At 44.5% G+C, this 13,645-nt stretch overlaps 1 protein-coding gene across 1 annotated transcript in view; it reads right to left on the reverse strand.

Moving 5' to 3' along the window:
- Positions 1–6,892, reverse strand: part of PITPNC1 (phosphatidylinositol transfer protein cytoplasmic 1) — a 208,855-nt gene extending 201,963 nt beyond the window's left edge. The window contains exon 1 of the mRNA XM_070392896.1: positions 6,079–6,892. Within this exon, the coding sequence (XP_070248997.1) occupies positions 6,079–6,126 (48 nt within the window). The 5' untranslated portion in view covers positions 6,127–6,892. The remainder of the gene's footprint in view (positions 1–6,078) is intronic.
- Between the last annotated feature and the right edge of the window lie 6,753 nt (positions 6,893–13,645).

Here is a 13,645-nt window from a genome sequence, read left to right on the forward strand (position 1 = left end):
TGTAGTGCATCGGACAACACCCAACCAACTAATCCACACCAGCCAGGGCTAAACTTTCAAGTGTTCACACATGGCAGCAGCAGGGGCTGGGAGCCTGAGAGGGGTCAGCTGCAGGGCCATCATACTGCCCTATTTCCATTGGGTTCTATATAAATGGCGCCCCGCAGGTGTGCACCCCTGAGACTCTGTTTGTTTATATGAATTGTTTGTAAGTTCCTGTAAGTTGGAGGATATGTGGTCTGAAAAATCAAGCTTCCAAGATAATTTTTTCAAACAACTTTACATTTTCCAGATATGATTTGTTTTCCTGTTTTAATACTTATAATACACTTGGAATTTATCTGCCATGTGGTCTACAAAAAAAATCTCCACTGGGGAATACCACAAAATTCCTGACTTCAGGCATGAGCCAGGGAGGCCAGGCAGTTAGCAGACTGCAATCTGAAATTCTCTTTTTCTTTCCAAGTGGGCTGAATTTGCTCAAGATATGTAAAACCCTCCTGACTTCTTACTACAAATCAGCTAATTTCTATATCTGTCTTTTTCTCTGAACAGAGGCAGAAGTGTTCGCTGGTTTTCAAAAAGGTTTTCAGAGTTATTTGACCATACGGACCTCCAGGCACCCTCACTCAGGTGGCTAAAGCAATGAACCTCAACGGACTTTTCCAGTAATCACTGCCCCTGAAAAACACATTTACTGCCTGTCACTGTGCACACACTTTTAAATTTAAAACAACTTTGTGAAGCCTACACACACACACACACACACACACACACACACACAAACACACACACTTTCCTAAATGACACCTTACAGAGGTTGGAAGCTGAAAACATCGTTTTTAAAAACTGCTTACAACAAAAAATAGTATTCTCCATTCACCTGAATTGAGAGCCTTTCTGAAATTAAGATGCCTCGCTTTTCTCCGAGTATCAATAATACTCAATTAACCAGACAGGGTTTCTAAGTTGATTTCTAAGAGCTATAGGGACACACTCGATGTCTTTTTAAATGAAAAGCAAAAATTAATTACCACCCTCTTTTAACTAGGGTTTTGTTCACAGCAGTGTGCATTTTTTCCAAGGCCCAGAATCTGTTTCACGTGAAGGACATTCACACTGAAATCACAGGGAAAATGCAGGGCCCTCCACACACAAAGTCCATTTCACTTTCCGGCCAGGAGGATGGCATCTGCTCGTTGTCTGATCCATTAGTGGAGAAAGGTTTGCACTTATCCTTTAACCCGCTCCTCTCCCCAGGAACCCCTCACGACCACGAAGGGAGCTTTGCAAGACAGCTGGGCAGAATGAGGGACATTGTTCCCTGGCTATGGAACAAGCAAGAGAAGCTACCAGGATGGCCTAGAAATCAAACTCATGACCCTGGCATTGGTTCCTCTCAATAATCTAAGGCGGGGGGAGAGGTGGATATCACAATAGTGCTCATTCTTTTTTGTTGTTGTCATTTACTTTTTTGTTTTTCTTTTTATTTTTTGTTTCTGCTTTTCTTCTTCTTAAAAAATTAACACTCATTCTTTAAAAACATTTTCAAAATTACAATTATGAGAAATCCTGGGGAAGGTCTATAAGATTAACCCAAGGGAGCCTTTATACTCAGGGGTATCACTTTGTACCAAAAACAAACTGTCAATGCCAATGGCAAACCTAAAATCTCTTTCCTTAAAAAATTCCTGCCCCAAAATGTTTGCTGATGCAGCCCACAAAATATTTTATTTTTATGTTATTAAACCGGGCATTTTGGCACCTCCATTTAGGTCATTCCAGAGATGGCACCACCCTGATCCCAAATCTGTTCTCAGAAAAGTCTCTGGGGACCTGGAGAGCCTGGATAAAGTGCACTGGCTCCCTGCCAGGGTGAAGAACAAGATAATATTCTGTCTTTTTAAAAGTTGTTTTTCTGTTCTTTTTTTTTCTTCCTTTTTTTGGAAGGAAGAAGAATGTTTCTACCTTTCATTGTGCACCAAATCTCTAAAGACCACAAATAAATCCCTAAAAGTACACATATTAATGTTAATGCAAGCAGAACAGGAACTGTTAAACACCAGAACAAGCAATGAAAACGAAAGGATTCCTGCCTTAGATTTTATTAGGATGTGCTTAGCTCTAGGAAAATGCTTATCTTGCTGCTAAGTACCTGTCAGGGAGGAGTGATCTTCAGACTGTGCCCCAAATGTCATGAAGATGACATTTGGAATTAGGATGCTGGGACCAGTGGCAGCACCCAAGGGTTTTCTTGGGGAGGGAGGGGTCTTGAACGCCACCAGAATCTCCATGGAGCCATGTATCCAAAAGCCACCCCAAATAAGCATACAATCTAAGGAAAATCAGTGGGCTTGTTATACAAAAGTAGCTTCAAATGGAACCCCCCTGGCCACCCTCTGGGCAGCTAACCACCCTTAAATATCCTAAGTACACATGGTCAAAGTCTCTAACCTACCTCTAACTAAACACTATACCTGTTTTGCATATCATGCTTAGGGATAATATTTCCTTCCAACAAGGAAGCCCAGAGGGGAGAAACGAGAGAACCCCCATCCGATAGTAAAAACAGCTTTGTACCAGAAATCAGAAGGCCTGGGTTCTGGCCTAGACCCTGCCCTTAGCTATGAGATGGGCAACTAACTGAACCTTCTGCAACTCTATTCTCTACAAAGCAAAATGGTTCAACTATAGGTCATCTCTAATAGCCCTTCCAAATCTAAAATTCCAGAATCTATATCGCCAACTGTTTCAAATGAAGTCAATGACAACTACCTCTTTATGACCAACTATCAGCCCCCAGGGCCCTTTGCTGAGCAGAACTTTCCAAAGGGCTTATATTTAGTTCAGAGACAATGACGTTGAACATAAATGAGGAGACTATTCCAATGAATTTTTTTAATTAAAATTAATCCATGGGATGTTACTTCTTATAATTCATTATTCTGAAATTAATGTCTAAATCAGAACAAAACACCAACACTCCGTCTAGACTGTAATTCAGCTTTCTTCTCTTTATCTCCCAGAGCTGTTCTTTCCTGGAACTATGGAACATTTTATAAGGCTAGAGAAATAGTAGAAACAGTACCCTCTTGAACAATTCAAGAGATTTTGATTTTTCATTTAGTTGGTAGTGCTGACTTTATCTGTTTTCAAGAAAAGTGTTTTGTTTTTGCTGGAGTAAATATATGAGTGACAGGCAAAGAGCAGAATAAGGAAAAACAATCTATTATTACTTTTTTTTTTACCGTGGCTCTGGTTCTGGCTTGGCTATTAACTAGTTGTGTGGCTTGGTGTACATTATTAAGTCATTCTGAATCTCAGTTTACTCAACTGCAAAATGTAGATAACAACACACCAGTCCACCTTACTCTCCCCTTAGTAAGGAGTTAAATGGATACTGGGCAGGGGCGGGGGGGGGGGGGGGGGGGGGGGCAGCGGCAGACACAGTGTTGGTTCTAGAAAATGACTCTCCAAGACAAAGCATTTGCCTCATTTTAAAAGATATGGACACTGCTACTAATGAACGGTGGTGGTTAAACAGAAATAAGTCCCAGAAGTTCTATAGGCCCATGAATCTGGCCTAAAGCAAGTCAAGAGTTGAAACAAGCCCTGACCGGTTTGGCTCAGTGAATAGAGCATCGGCCTGCAGACTCAAGGGTCCCAGGTTTGATTCCGGTCAAGGGCATGTACCTGGGTTGTGGGCACATCCCCAGTAGGAAGTGTGCAAGGAGGCAGCTGATCGATGTTTCTCTCTCATCGATGTTTCTAACTCTCTATCCCTCTCCCTTCCTCTGTAAAAATCAATAAAATATATTTAAAAAATAAAAAGAGTTGAAACAAAAGTTAGGTAGGTTCCAAAGGTCTACCTAAACTGATGATAACTGTCTTTGAAGACATTAAGTTGCTTCCCAATATTCAATGTTCAGGTTGGTAGGGCACAGTGCAAAGGGGAATCATGGTAACTGTGGGGTTTACTACCAGTCAGACTCTAGGGGTCCAGTCTCTGGCAAGATGGGCGTAGCCTCCTCATCCATCATCCGATTTGGTGCGCCTGAATCCTTACAGTTTGAAACCTCTATCAATCCAAAATGACCCCCTGCTTCTCTGACAAAGTAGAAACCTACTTCAGAATATGACCTTACAGAAACTGAATCATGCGTTAGTCTCAAGGAATTATATATTAATTAAGTTATAATTATAAATGGTGTTACAAGTAGAATCTGATTTCATTTGCCAATTAAGGAAGGAAGGGCCTCCTTCTATACCACTCAAATGTGATTACTTTATAGGGAGGTGGTGGGTATTTAAGTCCAAAAAAAAAAACAGTGGGGAAAGGAGCTGTGCCTGCCTGTTCAAGAAAGCCTGAGAAAGGACCAACCAGAATAAAGAGATTTTGCAGGTAATAGAGAAGATTCTAGAACTAGTTATTTTCTTAACCAGCACCTGTATTTTGGGGGCATTTCATGCAGTACTAACATGGCCCCTAGTGTCCAAATTCTGATCAATAAATAAAGTCATTAGGAGGAGATCTCCCAGAACACCCCTCCCCCCCAAGCTGAACCTCCAGCTCCCTGCCCACGGACTGAGAAGATCTCACCTTTTCTAGAAATACTCGAGTTTCATTCATTTGCCTCCCTCACTCTCCAGAGAACTATCTGTTGCTTCACCACTTTGTTTACACAGTCAGGATGCACGACCCAAAACTACCCCACATGGTCTCCATCCTTCAAGACCTTGCTCAAATGCTCTCTCTCAAATACCAACAAACTGCAACGTTCCACTGATCATTCCGGTGCAGGCTGATCTCTCTCTCTGGCAGCCAGCGTCTCCAGGATGCCTTTTGTAAACTCAGAGCTACTTTGATCTTGCCTTGCAAGGTAAGTGGGTCTTCCCTGAACACTTGCTCCAGACGACAAATGAAGGCAGACCCTTGGGAGCATAGCTACGTTTGGGGTTAACTATCTTTTTCTATCCCAACGTAACTAGTCCCTTCCACAAAAGAGTGGCTCAATAACACTTGATAGATATAGATTAAGGGCACTATATTTAAATATAAATACGGTTGGGGTCGCTGATTTCGTTTGTGTTGCCATACCAAACCACACCAGTGAGTTTCAAATTGCCTTGACAGGCTTCATGCTCCCTCGCCGTCCCCAGGGCAGGAGCTAAGCAACTGTGAGATCACCAAAAAGGTCGGGAGCGGAGCGGGAATAAAGGGAAGCTGGGGCCTGAATAATTCTGAGTCATCATTTCCTGAATGATCACGACCCCCGCCGCTCACCCGCACAGGACCCAACCCCGGCCGGACGCGCACCCACGTGCTGGAGCGCCCTCCTGTGGCCGTGCCGCAGCACCCGCCACGCGCGGCTCGCTCGCAGACCACGCTACCCGCGGCTGAAGAAACAAGAGTCGCAGAAAGTTTCCGAGCCTGGCGGTTTGCGAAAGGTCGAAGCCAGGTCAAGGAGCCTGGTTGCGAGGGCGTGGCGGGAGCAGCGCCCGGGCGGGCGACCACCGCAAGATGTCTGGACCCGGACGGACCCCCACCCTCAAAAGGCTCCGAGGTGTCCCCCAGCAGGGCTTGGGGCCTCCAGATCCAGAGGGAACCTGGACCTTCCGGCAAAGGGCGGGAGGGGAGTCTGAGCCCATGCCAGAATGGGATGACCCCCCTCCCCCGACACCCCCAGTTTACCAGCGCGCGCGTGGGGCTGTTGGGTGTGCTTTATTCATTTTCTTAATTGGAGAAAGGGGGCGCACCGACTTCCTTTGGCGCATTCTGATTCCCAGTAATGTGGACCTAGGTGCCCCTAGAAGGGCCCACCTGGAGTCCACCGCCCCACCCAAGGCCGCCCTCCCCTGCTGGGGTGACAACTGGAAACATCAGTTCCCCTTCCTCCCTCCCCTCCAGCCTTCTGGTTTGGAGGTAATGTTCCACCAGGTTTCCTTGCCGCCCGTAGTGGACTCGACGGCCGGGAGGCGGCCGCGGGGTACACGGCGTCCCGGGGCGGGGGTGAGGGGGGGTGGGGGAGCAGGAGGGGGGCCGAGAGCGGGCGCGGCAAGGCCGGGCGCGGCGCTTACCTCGTCCACAGTGAGCGGCATGCAGATCCGGTACTCCTTGAGCAGCATGGTCCTGCCGGCCGTGGACCACCAGAGCAGGAAGTGGGGGGCGGCCCCCAGAACAACAAGGCTGCCTCCCAGGCGCAGGGCAGGGAGCCCGGAGCCCCGCGCTCGGAGCCGGCGGGAGAAACAGCCCCGGCGGTGCACTCAGCTCCTGGCTTCCTCCTCTCCACCCGAGAGCATGTCAAGGTTTGGGTCCGGGTGTCCGCGGCTCCCCCGCCCCCTTCCTCACCGAGGTCGGTTCTCCCGGAACGCGGTGTTGCAAAGTCAGGGAGGAAGGGAGCCCCGCTGGAAACCACTCGGATCCGCAGCTCAAGGCGATAGGAGCGGCCGTCAGATCAGGACATGCCCGGTGGCGGCGAGGGAGGGGGGAAAAAGAGATTTCCAAAAATTAAAACGAATGCACAAAAGTCACCCGCTGGATACGCCTCTGAAACCAGTCGTGAACCTAGCGACCCCCTTCTCCGGCCGTGCCGCCCAATGCTAATTCACCAGAAACTCATTGCAGGAATTCATCTGGAGATGCTGACTTTCCAGACAAAGGCTCGATGGGCTCCTCTCCCCGGGCGGTAAACAAGATTTCCTGCTCTTTTGAGGGCCGGTCCCCGAGGCGCTCTGGAGCTCGCTGGGGTAGAAAAGGGAAGCCGCCGCCGCTGGGCTCAGCCGGGTTGAGGCCCCGGGTTCCTCCAACCTGGGCTCGCGCTGCGAGAGGCGGGCGAGAGCAAGCTGGCGCCTTCCGCACGCGTCCCCTCCCCCGAGTCCCCCGGCTCCCCGAGCGCCGTGCGTGCCCGCGAGTTTGCAGCCACCTCGCCAGAGCCGGAGAGTCCGCGCGGAGCTGCAGTGTGCCTCGGGCCGGGAGGTGGGTGCGGGAGGAGCCAGCGCCAGCAAGGCTGACATCAGCAGCGGCCGCGGCGGGGAGCCCCATCCGGCCAATGGGGATATGGCAAAGAATGTGGAGGATTTAAACAAAACAGCATGTCTCTCCCGGGCTGCTGCCAGACAACCGGGCTGCCCCGAAGCCCAGCCCAGCCCAGCCGGCGCTGGGGGGAATCACAGAAGGGGGCTTCCCTAGACTCCTTTACCCTTTGAATCTGTTCTCCAATGTGCCCCGAGAGCCCCTCTGGGAAACTAATGGTTCCAAGGAACAGACATGCTCTTTGACCTTTGGGAAAGGTCTTTACAAATACCCATCACAAATATTTTCACTTTGATCCATTACTACGCAAGTCCAGTGCTGGCGAGGCCATGGGATTTGAGAGCATAAGAACAAACCCTTGCCTGGTTTCCTAACTGGTTTCAGAAAAGGAATCCTGGGAAACCGGGGAGTGCAACAGTATAAATGAAAGTGAAGTATAAACACAAAGACACAAGTAGAGAAAAGGTGATAGGGACACAGCCTTTTACCTCGCCCGCCCTGCTCTGGAGTCTGCCTGAAGGCTTCCAGAGCAGCAAGAATAGGTTTTCGTGTCAGCACTCCTAAGTTCAAAGAGTCACAGTGAAATGTCAATGAAAATGCCTGGAGTGTTGGTATTTCGTCCATATTAAACAGATCCCTCATTTTAACCACAAGAGGCACATTCTTCAGTCACTCAGGAAGCTGCATGTAACTGCTGAAGTCTGTTTTTCATTTGTCTGGTATTTTTAAGCTTGTTTTTCTGAAGAGTTGCAGGATGAAAAATGCATTAGTTGCCTCCATGCACAATAACCTGCATCATTTTTTCTCTGAAAAATATTCATGATCTAAAGTCCTGCTGCTACTCATAGAGCTTGGGTGGCAATACAGATGGCCTCAATATTATAGTATTTTAAATTATAATGAATAATTATCTGATATAACAATGGTGGGCGGTGGCAAAAATCATCCAGATGGCGGGAGAGAATTTATAACTGTGTGAACATGATACAAAGCTTGATAGAAAAATGACACCCTAAATCCAGCTTATATTTTAGTGAAACCACTTTTCTAGATAAATGTTTCCCAAGAGTTGGCTCAGAAATATTCACAGCAACTAATTAAAGCTAAACCCAATTCCTCGAGGTGGAAAATCTAAATCTGACACTGTAGTGTTGAATAATAACACATTGAAAGCCTGTGATACCGAAAGCAGCTCAAGCTGTTTTTCTTTTTTCTGCTTCTAACTTGAAAACAAGTGTAGTGGCTTTGCTTCTGGCATCTACTAATCTACCCAGAGGCAGTGAGAAAACATAAGGCTGGCCACACAGACACGTGCACACAGGACACATCAGAATATGTGGGTGTATTCCTGACTTCCTAGATGTTTCCTGACATTGATTCTGTAACTAAGTATTTTACAGATGAATATTGTGGTTGAGGAACTACTTCTCTGAGTATTCCAAACTGCAAATCAGATGACTATGCCTCTCCCTTTACCCTTCTTATAAGCTTTCTCCACTGAACTCTTCCTTTTCACCCAGCCCATCCGCATGCCTGGTCCCATTAATCTTGTTCAAACACAGCTTCGAATCCAGTGATTCTCTATGGCCGTGGTTCTCAACCTTCCTAATGCTGTGACCCTTTAATACAGTTCCTCATGTTGTGGTGACCCCCAATTTCATTGTTACAAATTGAACATAATTAAAGCATAGTGATTAATCACAAAAACAATATGTAATTATATATGTGTTTTCCGATGGTCTTAGGCGACCCCTGTGAAAGGGTCGTTCGACCCCCAAAGGGGTCGCGACCCGCAGGTTGAGAACCACTGAGGCCTATTGAGCAAGTTCTAATTTCTTGGCAGGAGGATCTGAATCTACCTTTCCCACAATAGCCATTCACACTTGCCCTGAGACAAATCTGTTACCTAGAGAGGCCTCCACTTCCCTTTGAATTTTCTGTTCCTGCCATTGCCTTCATAGAGGATCCCGCCCCCGCCCCGCCACTGCCACCCTCCATACACACCACTTTTCAGCACGGCATTGACAATCTGTGTTTTTGGAAAGGGATTCTGATGATAACATATTGGGTTAGGACCAAAGGATACTAGAGGCAGGTTATTACATTATTCTAATACCATAGGAGAGATATGGGAAGGACCTGAAATAAAGAATAAAGAAAAGAGGATGAATTTAAAAGATTTGGTTTGGCTCAGTGGATAGAGCATGGGCCTGTGGACTGAAGGGTCCTGGGTTTGATTCCAGTCCAGGGCACATGCCCGGGTTGCAGACTCAATCCCCAGTAGGGGGCGTGCAAGAGGCAGCCAATCAATGATTCTCTCTCATCATTGATGTTTCTATCTCTCTCTCCCTCTCCCTTCCTCTCTGAATTCAATTAAAAAATATATTTTTAAAAAAGATTTAGAAAGGACTTGGAGATGGATTGGTTTTCACTACAACAGCGCTTGGGGGAAGGGAGGGCAAAGAGAGAGCTTATTCATTCATAACATATTTACACAAAGGGAGGAGAGCGCCATCTACTGGCCAAGATACATTTTAACAAATGTCTCAAGTCCCTTTAGTAAGTCTGGCAAGGAGAATTTTATCTTTCTTTTCAACCAATGGAGTCCCCACAATATCTATTTCCAAAGAGCCTTGAAGGTGTTGCAATCATCATTGTGGATGGTATAAAGTTCTATAAACAACATATAATCTCATACAATCTACAGCTAATCATCATCACATATTAAAAAATAGGGGTGGGCGCAAAGGGCAAAAAAGAGGAATGAAGAGTAAAGTTACCAGTGAGGAATAATATGACCAAAAGGAAAAGAATATTAGCCCAAGCACACCTGTGAGGCACTTATTCTCAGATGAAGGACAATGTATAAAGGCAGGGGTTCAGATGGGAGGAGGTACACAATCATTTCAACACACTGATGCACCCTACTCAATTGAAACCTCTTCTCAGCTTGTGTGAAAAAACTATAAGGTCCCACCCACCACTGTAAGTAGCATTGGAAAGAAGAGTGTGCCAACAGTCTTTATGACTATTCAAATCATGTTTTATTCCTGGTATTTCTTTTTTTTTCTGGGTATTGCTTAAGTAAAATAAATGGTTCTTCCGGTTTCCTCTTTCCTACTCATTACACCAGTACTTAAGGTCCATTGAAAGTCCTGTCTTCCACACAGAGCCATTTTAGATAACTCTTTACCTTTCTAGACAATCCAAAAACACTTATTTGAACTATTCTTTTATTATTATTTCAGAGAGGAAGGGAGAGATAGAAACATCGATGATGAGAGAGAACCACTGATAGGCTGCCTCCTGTTTGCCCCACACTGGGGACCTAGCCCACAACCTAGGCATGCACCTCCACCAGGAATTAGGAATTGAACTGCGATCTCCTGGTTCATAGGTCGATGCTCAATTATTGCGCCATGCTGGCCGGGTTGCATGGCCTTTATATATAAATTATCTTATACAATAGTGACTTTTATATATAAAATGTCATATATAGTACTGTGTTTCATCTGTAATCCAACTCCCCAACATGCTGGTAAGCTTCCAGAGGAGATGGGCAGGGCCTATCTGTGTCATCTGGAAAATGTAGCCTTATGTGAGGGATATTATAAGTACCCAATAAATGTCTATTGGACGTGTGCATTTATTAGTTTAGGGTTCTCAACCTCAGCACGATTGACATTTGATGCCAGATAATTCTTTGTTGTGGAAGTCATTACAGGATTTTTAGCATCCCTGGTCTTTACCCACTAAATATGTAGCAAGTCCTCCCCCCACACACATACATATACACATACACAATCCCAAAAACAGTGCTGAGTATGGAGGGGGATCTCCTACAATGAAGAACCACTGTATCAGTGTAACATTCATTAACCTCATCTAAATGTTCAGCTACTCCAAGAAGAAGCTTTTGGAGAGACTGACTTTCAACTAGTCAAAATCAGGGTTAAGGAGAAAAGGAATAAAACATAACTGTTACATCACAGTGATGTAAAGATGTCACTTTGTCATTCCCATGCTCTGCATTAATATGACCAAAATAGCCCTTGATAAAGGACTTGACCTTAACTTTGATTACTTGGTTAAAGTAATGTCTGCCAAGTTTTCCATTGTACAGTTACCATTTTTCCCTTTCCATACTTCATGCTTCAGAAGTGAGTCATTAAGTGCAGCCCACACTCAAGGGAGCTCCATCTCCTTGAGGGAAGAGGATCTACATATTCAACATGGAATTCTGCAAGATTTGTCCCTCCTCCCTCATTTATTTATTCAATTATTTCGTTATATTAGCAGGTCCAATGTCGAGGCTGAGGTCGACACTGCAAACCGGTTCAACGCTCAATCCCGTCAATTAATTTGGACCAGACTGTTTGAATTCCAAAAATAAAATTGGGCCGCAAAGGGCTAAATACAGAGAATGCCTTTGATGTGTAATTGCTTGTGCTGTGCAGTAAATGCCCATAAAATAAATTGACAATGATGTAGTACAGAATGGTTCGCAGAAAATAAAAACCTGGAGGTCCTGTGGCCAAAGTTATAGTTTTGTATTTTTTTAAATCAACCGAAGGACTTGTATGCATGCATATAAGCATAACCAATGGACACAAGACACTGGGGGGTAGGGGAGGCCAGGGGAAGGTCAATGGGAGAAAAGAAAAAAAGGAGACATATGTAATACTCTTTGTAATACTTTAAGCAATTAAAAAAAATTTAAAAATAAATGAGCTAATCATAAATGTATCAAAGTTTTACTTTCTATTGCATTACCAATTTTTACAGCAATTGGCAAAACATTGGAATGCTTTTAGATTAATTATGAGACTATAGGTAACCTATACTCACTTGAGAGAAATTTTAGTGATGAAAGAAAACATTGCCCTTGATCCTGAGTGTCCTTTAAGAGGAGACAACTGTGCAACCATAATTTATTGTGGTTCTTTAATGCCAAAGCATATTTAACCTAGTATCATCAAATGACGTCGACACATTTCTTACTTATGCCACAGAGTTGTCATGTAATTTGACTTTTGGTGGAACATTTTAAAAGTTACCAGAACTGGTTTGGCTCAGTGGATAAAGCCTCAGCCTGTAGACTGAAGGGTCCCAGATTCGATTCCGGTCAAGGGCATGTACCTTGGTTGCAGGCACATCCCCAGTAGGGGGTGTGCAAGAGGCAGCTGATCGATGTTTCTAGCTCTCTATCCCTCTCCCTTCCTCTAAGAAAATCAATAAAATATATTTAAAAAATAATAATAATAATATATTTTTTAAAAAAGTTACCAGAGAGAAAATGAGGGAATAATGTTTGCTTATTAAGTGTATGTAATCACTTATATCAGAACTCCAGTTTAAATATTGCTTAGTTCACCCTGGCGGAGTAGCTCAGTTGGTTAAAGCCTCGTCCTGACACACCAAGGTTTGGGTTCAATCTCTGGTCAAGGCACATACAAGAATCAGCCAATGAATGCATAAATAAGTAGAACAACAAATCAATGTTTCTCACCTTTCTTCTCTCTCTAAAAAAAATAAAAAAAATAAAAATAAAAATCAATAAATAAAAATTGCTTTGGTGACTGCATTTAGGCTGAACAATGGCCCCCAAAAATATCAGATTCTAAGCCCTAAAACTTGAAAATATCACCTTATTGGAAAAAGGGTGTGATTACATTAAGGATCTGAAATAAGGAGATTACCCTGGATTATCTGGGTGGGCCCTAAATACAATCACAGGTGACTATAGAAGAGAAAGGTAGAGGGAAATTTGACACACACAGAAGAAAAGGCTATGTGACAAAGAAGGCAGAGATTAGATTAGAGTGATGAGGCTACAGACCAAGGAATGCCTGCCCACAGCCACCAGAAGCTGAAAGAGGCAAGGATGGAAGGTCCCCTAGAGCAGCGGTTCTCAACCTGTGGGTCGAGACCCCTTTGGGGGTCGAACGACCCTTTCACAGGGGTCACTTAAGACCATCGGAAAACACATATATAATTACATATTGTTTTTGTGATTAATCACTATGCTTTAATTATGTTCAACTTGTAACAATGAAATTGGGGGTCACCACAACATGAGGAACTGTATTAAAAGGTCGCAGCATTAGGAAGGTTGAGAACCACTGCCCTAGAGCCTCCAGAGGAAGCATGGCCCCGCCACACCTTGATTTTGTCCCAGTGATACTGACTTCTAGACTCTAGATTGTGAGAGAATCAATTTTTGTTGTTTTAAGCCACTAAGTTTGTGGTTGTTATAGCGGCTAGAACAAATGAATAGTACATTTTAGTTGTGACTTTGTTTACCTGATATAACTGCACTTGACATGAAGAAATTCTACACAGGACCAAGAGATTTACTCTAAAGATAAAATACAGTATATTTTTCTTTGCAAAATAGTTCACAACAAACTTGAAAATACCAATACCACTGTGTTTAAAATCGGCAATTTACAAAAACAAATATTCTCCACACACGTCAGGAACATTTCTGTAAGTCTTGTGGCTTTACATACCATCAATACGCTAAGGACTCCTAACTTCAAATCTCTAGCCCAAATGACTCCCCTTAATTTGACACATGTCTATCCACTTGCCTTCTCAGCATTGTCACTT

Source organism: Myotis yumanensis, unplaced genomic scaffold (assembly GCF_028538775.1).
Source record: "Myotis yumanensis isolate MYYU_CA2020_CCGP unplaced genomic scaffold, mMyoYum1.0.hap1 SCAF_16, whole genome shotgun sequence".
In the NCBI taxonomy this organism is placed as follows: Eukaryota; Metazoa; Chordata; class Mammalia; order Chiroptera; family Vespertilionidae; genus Myotis; species Myotis yumanensis.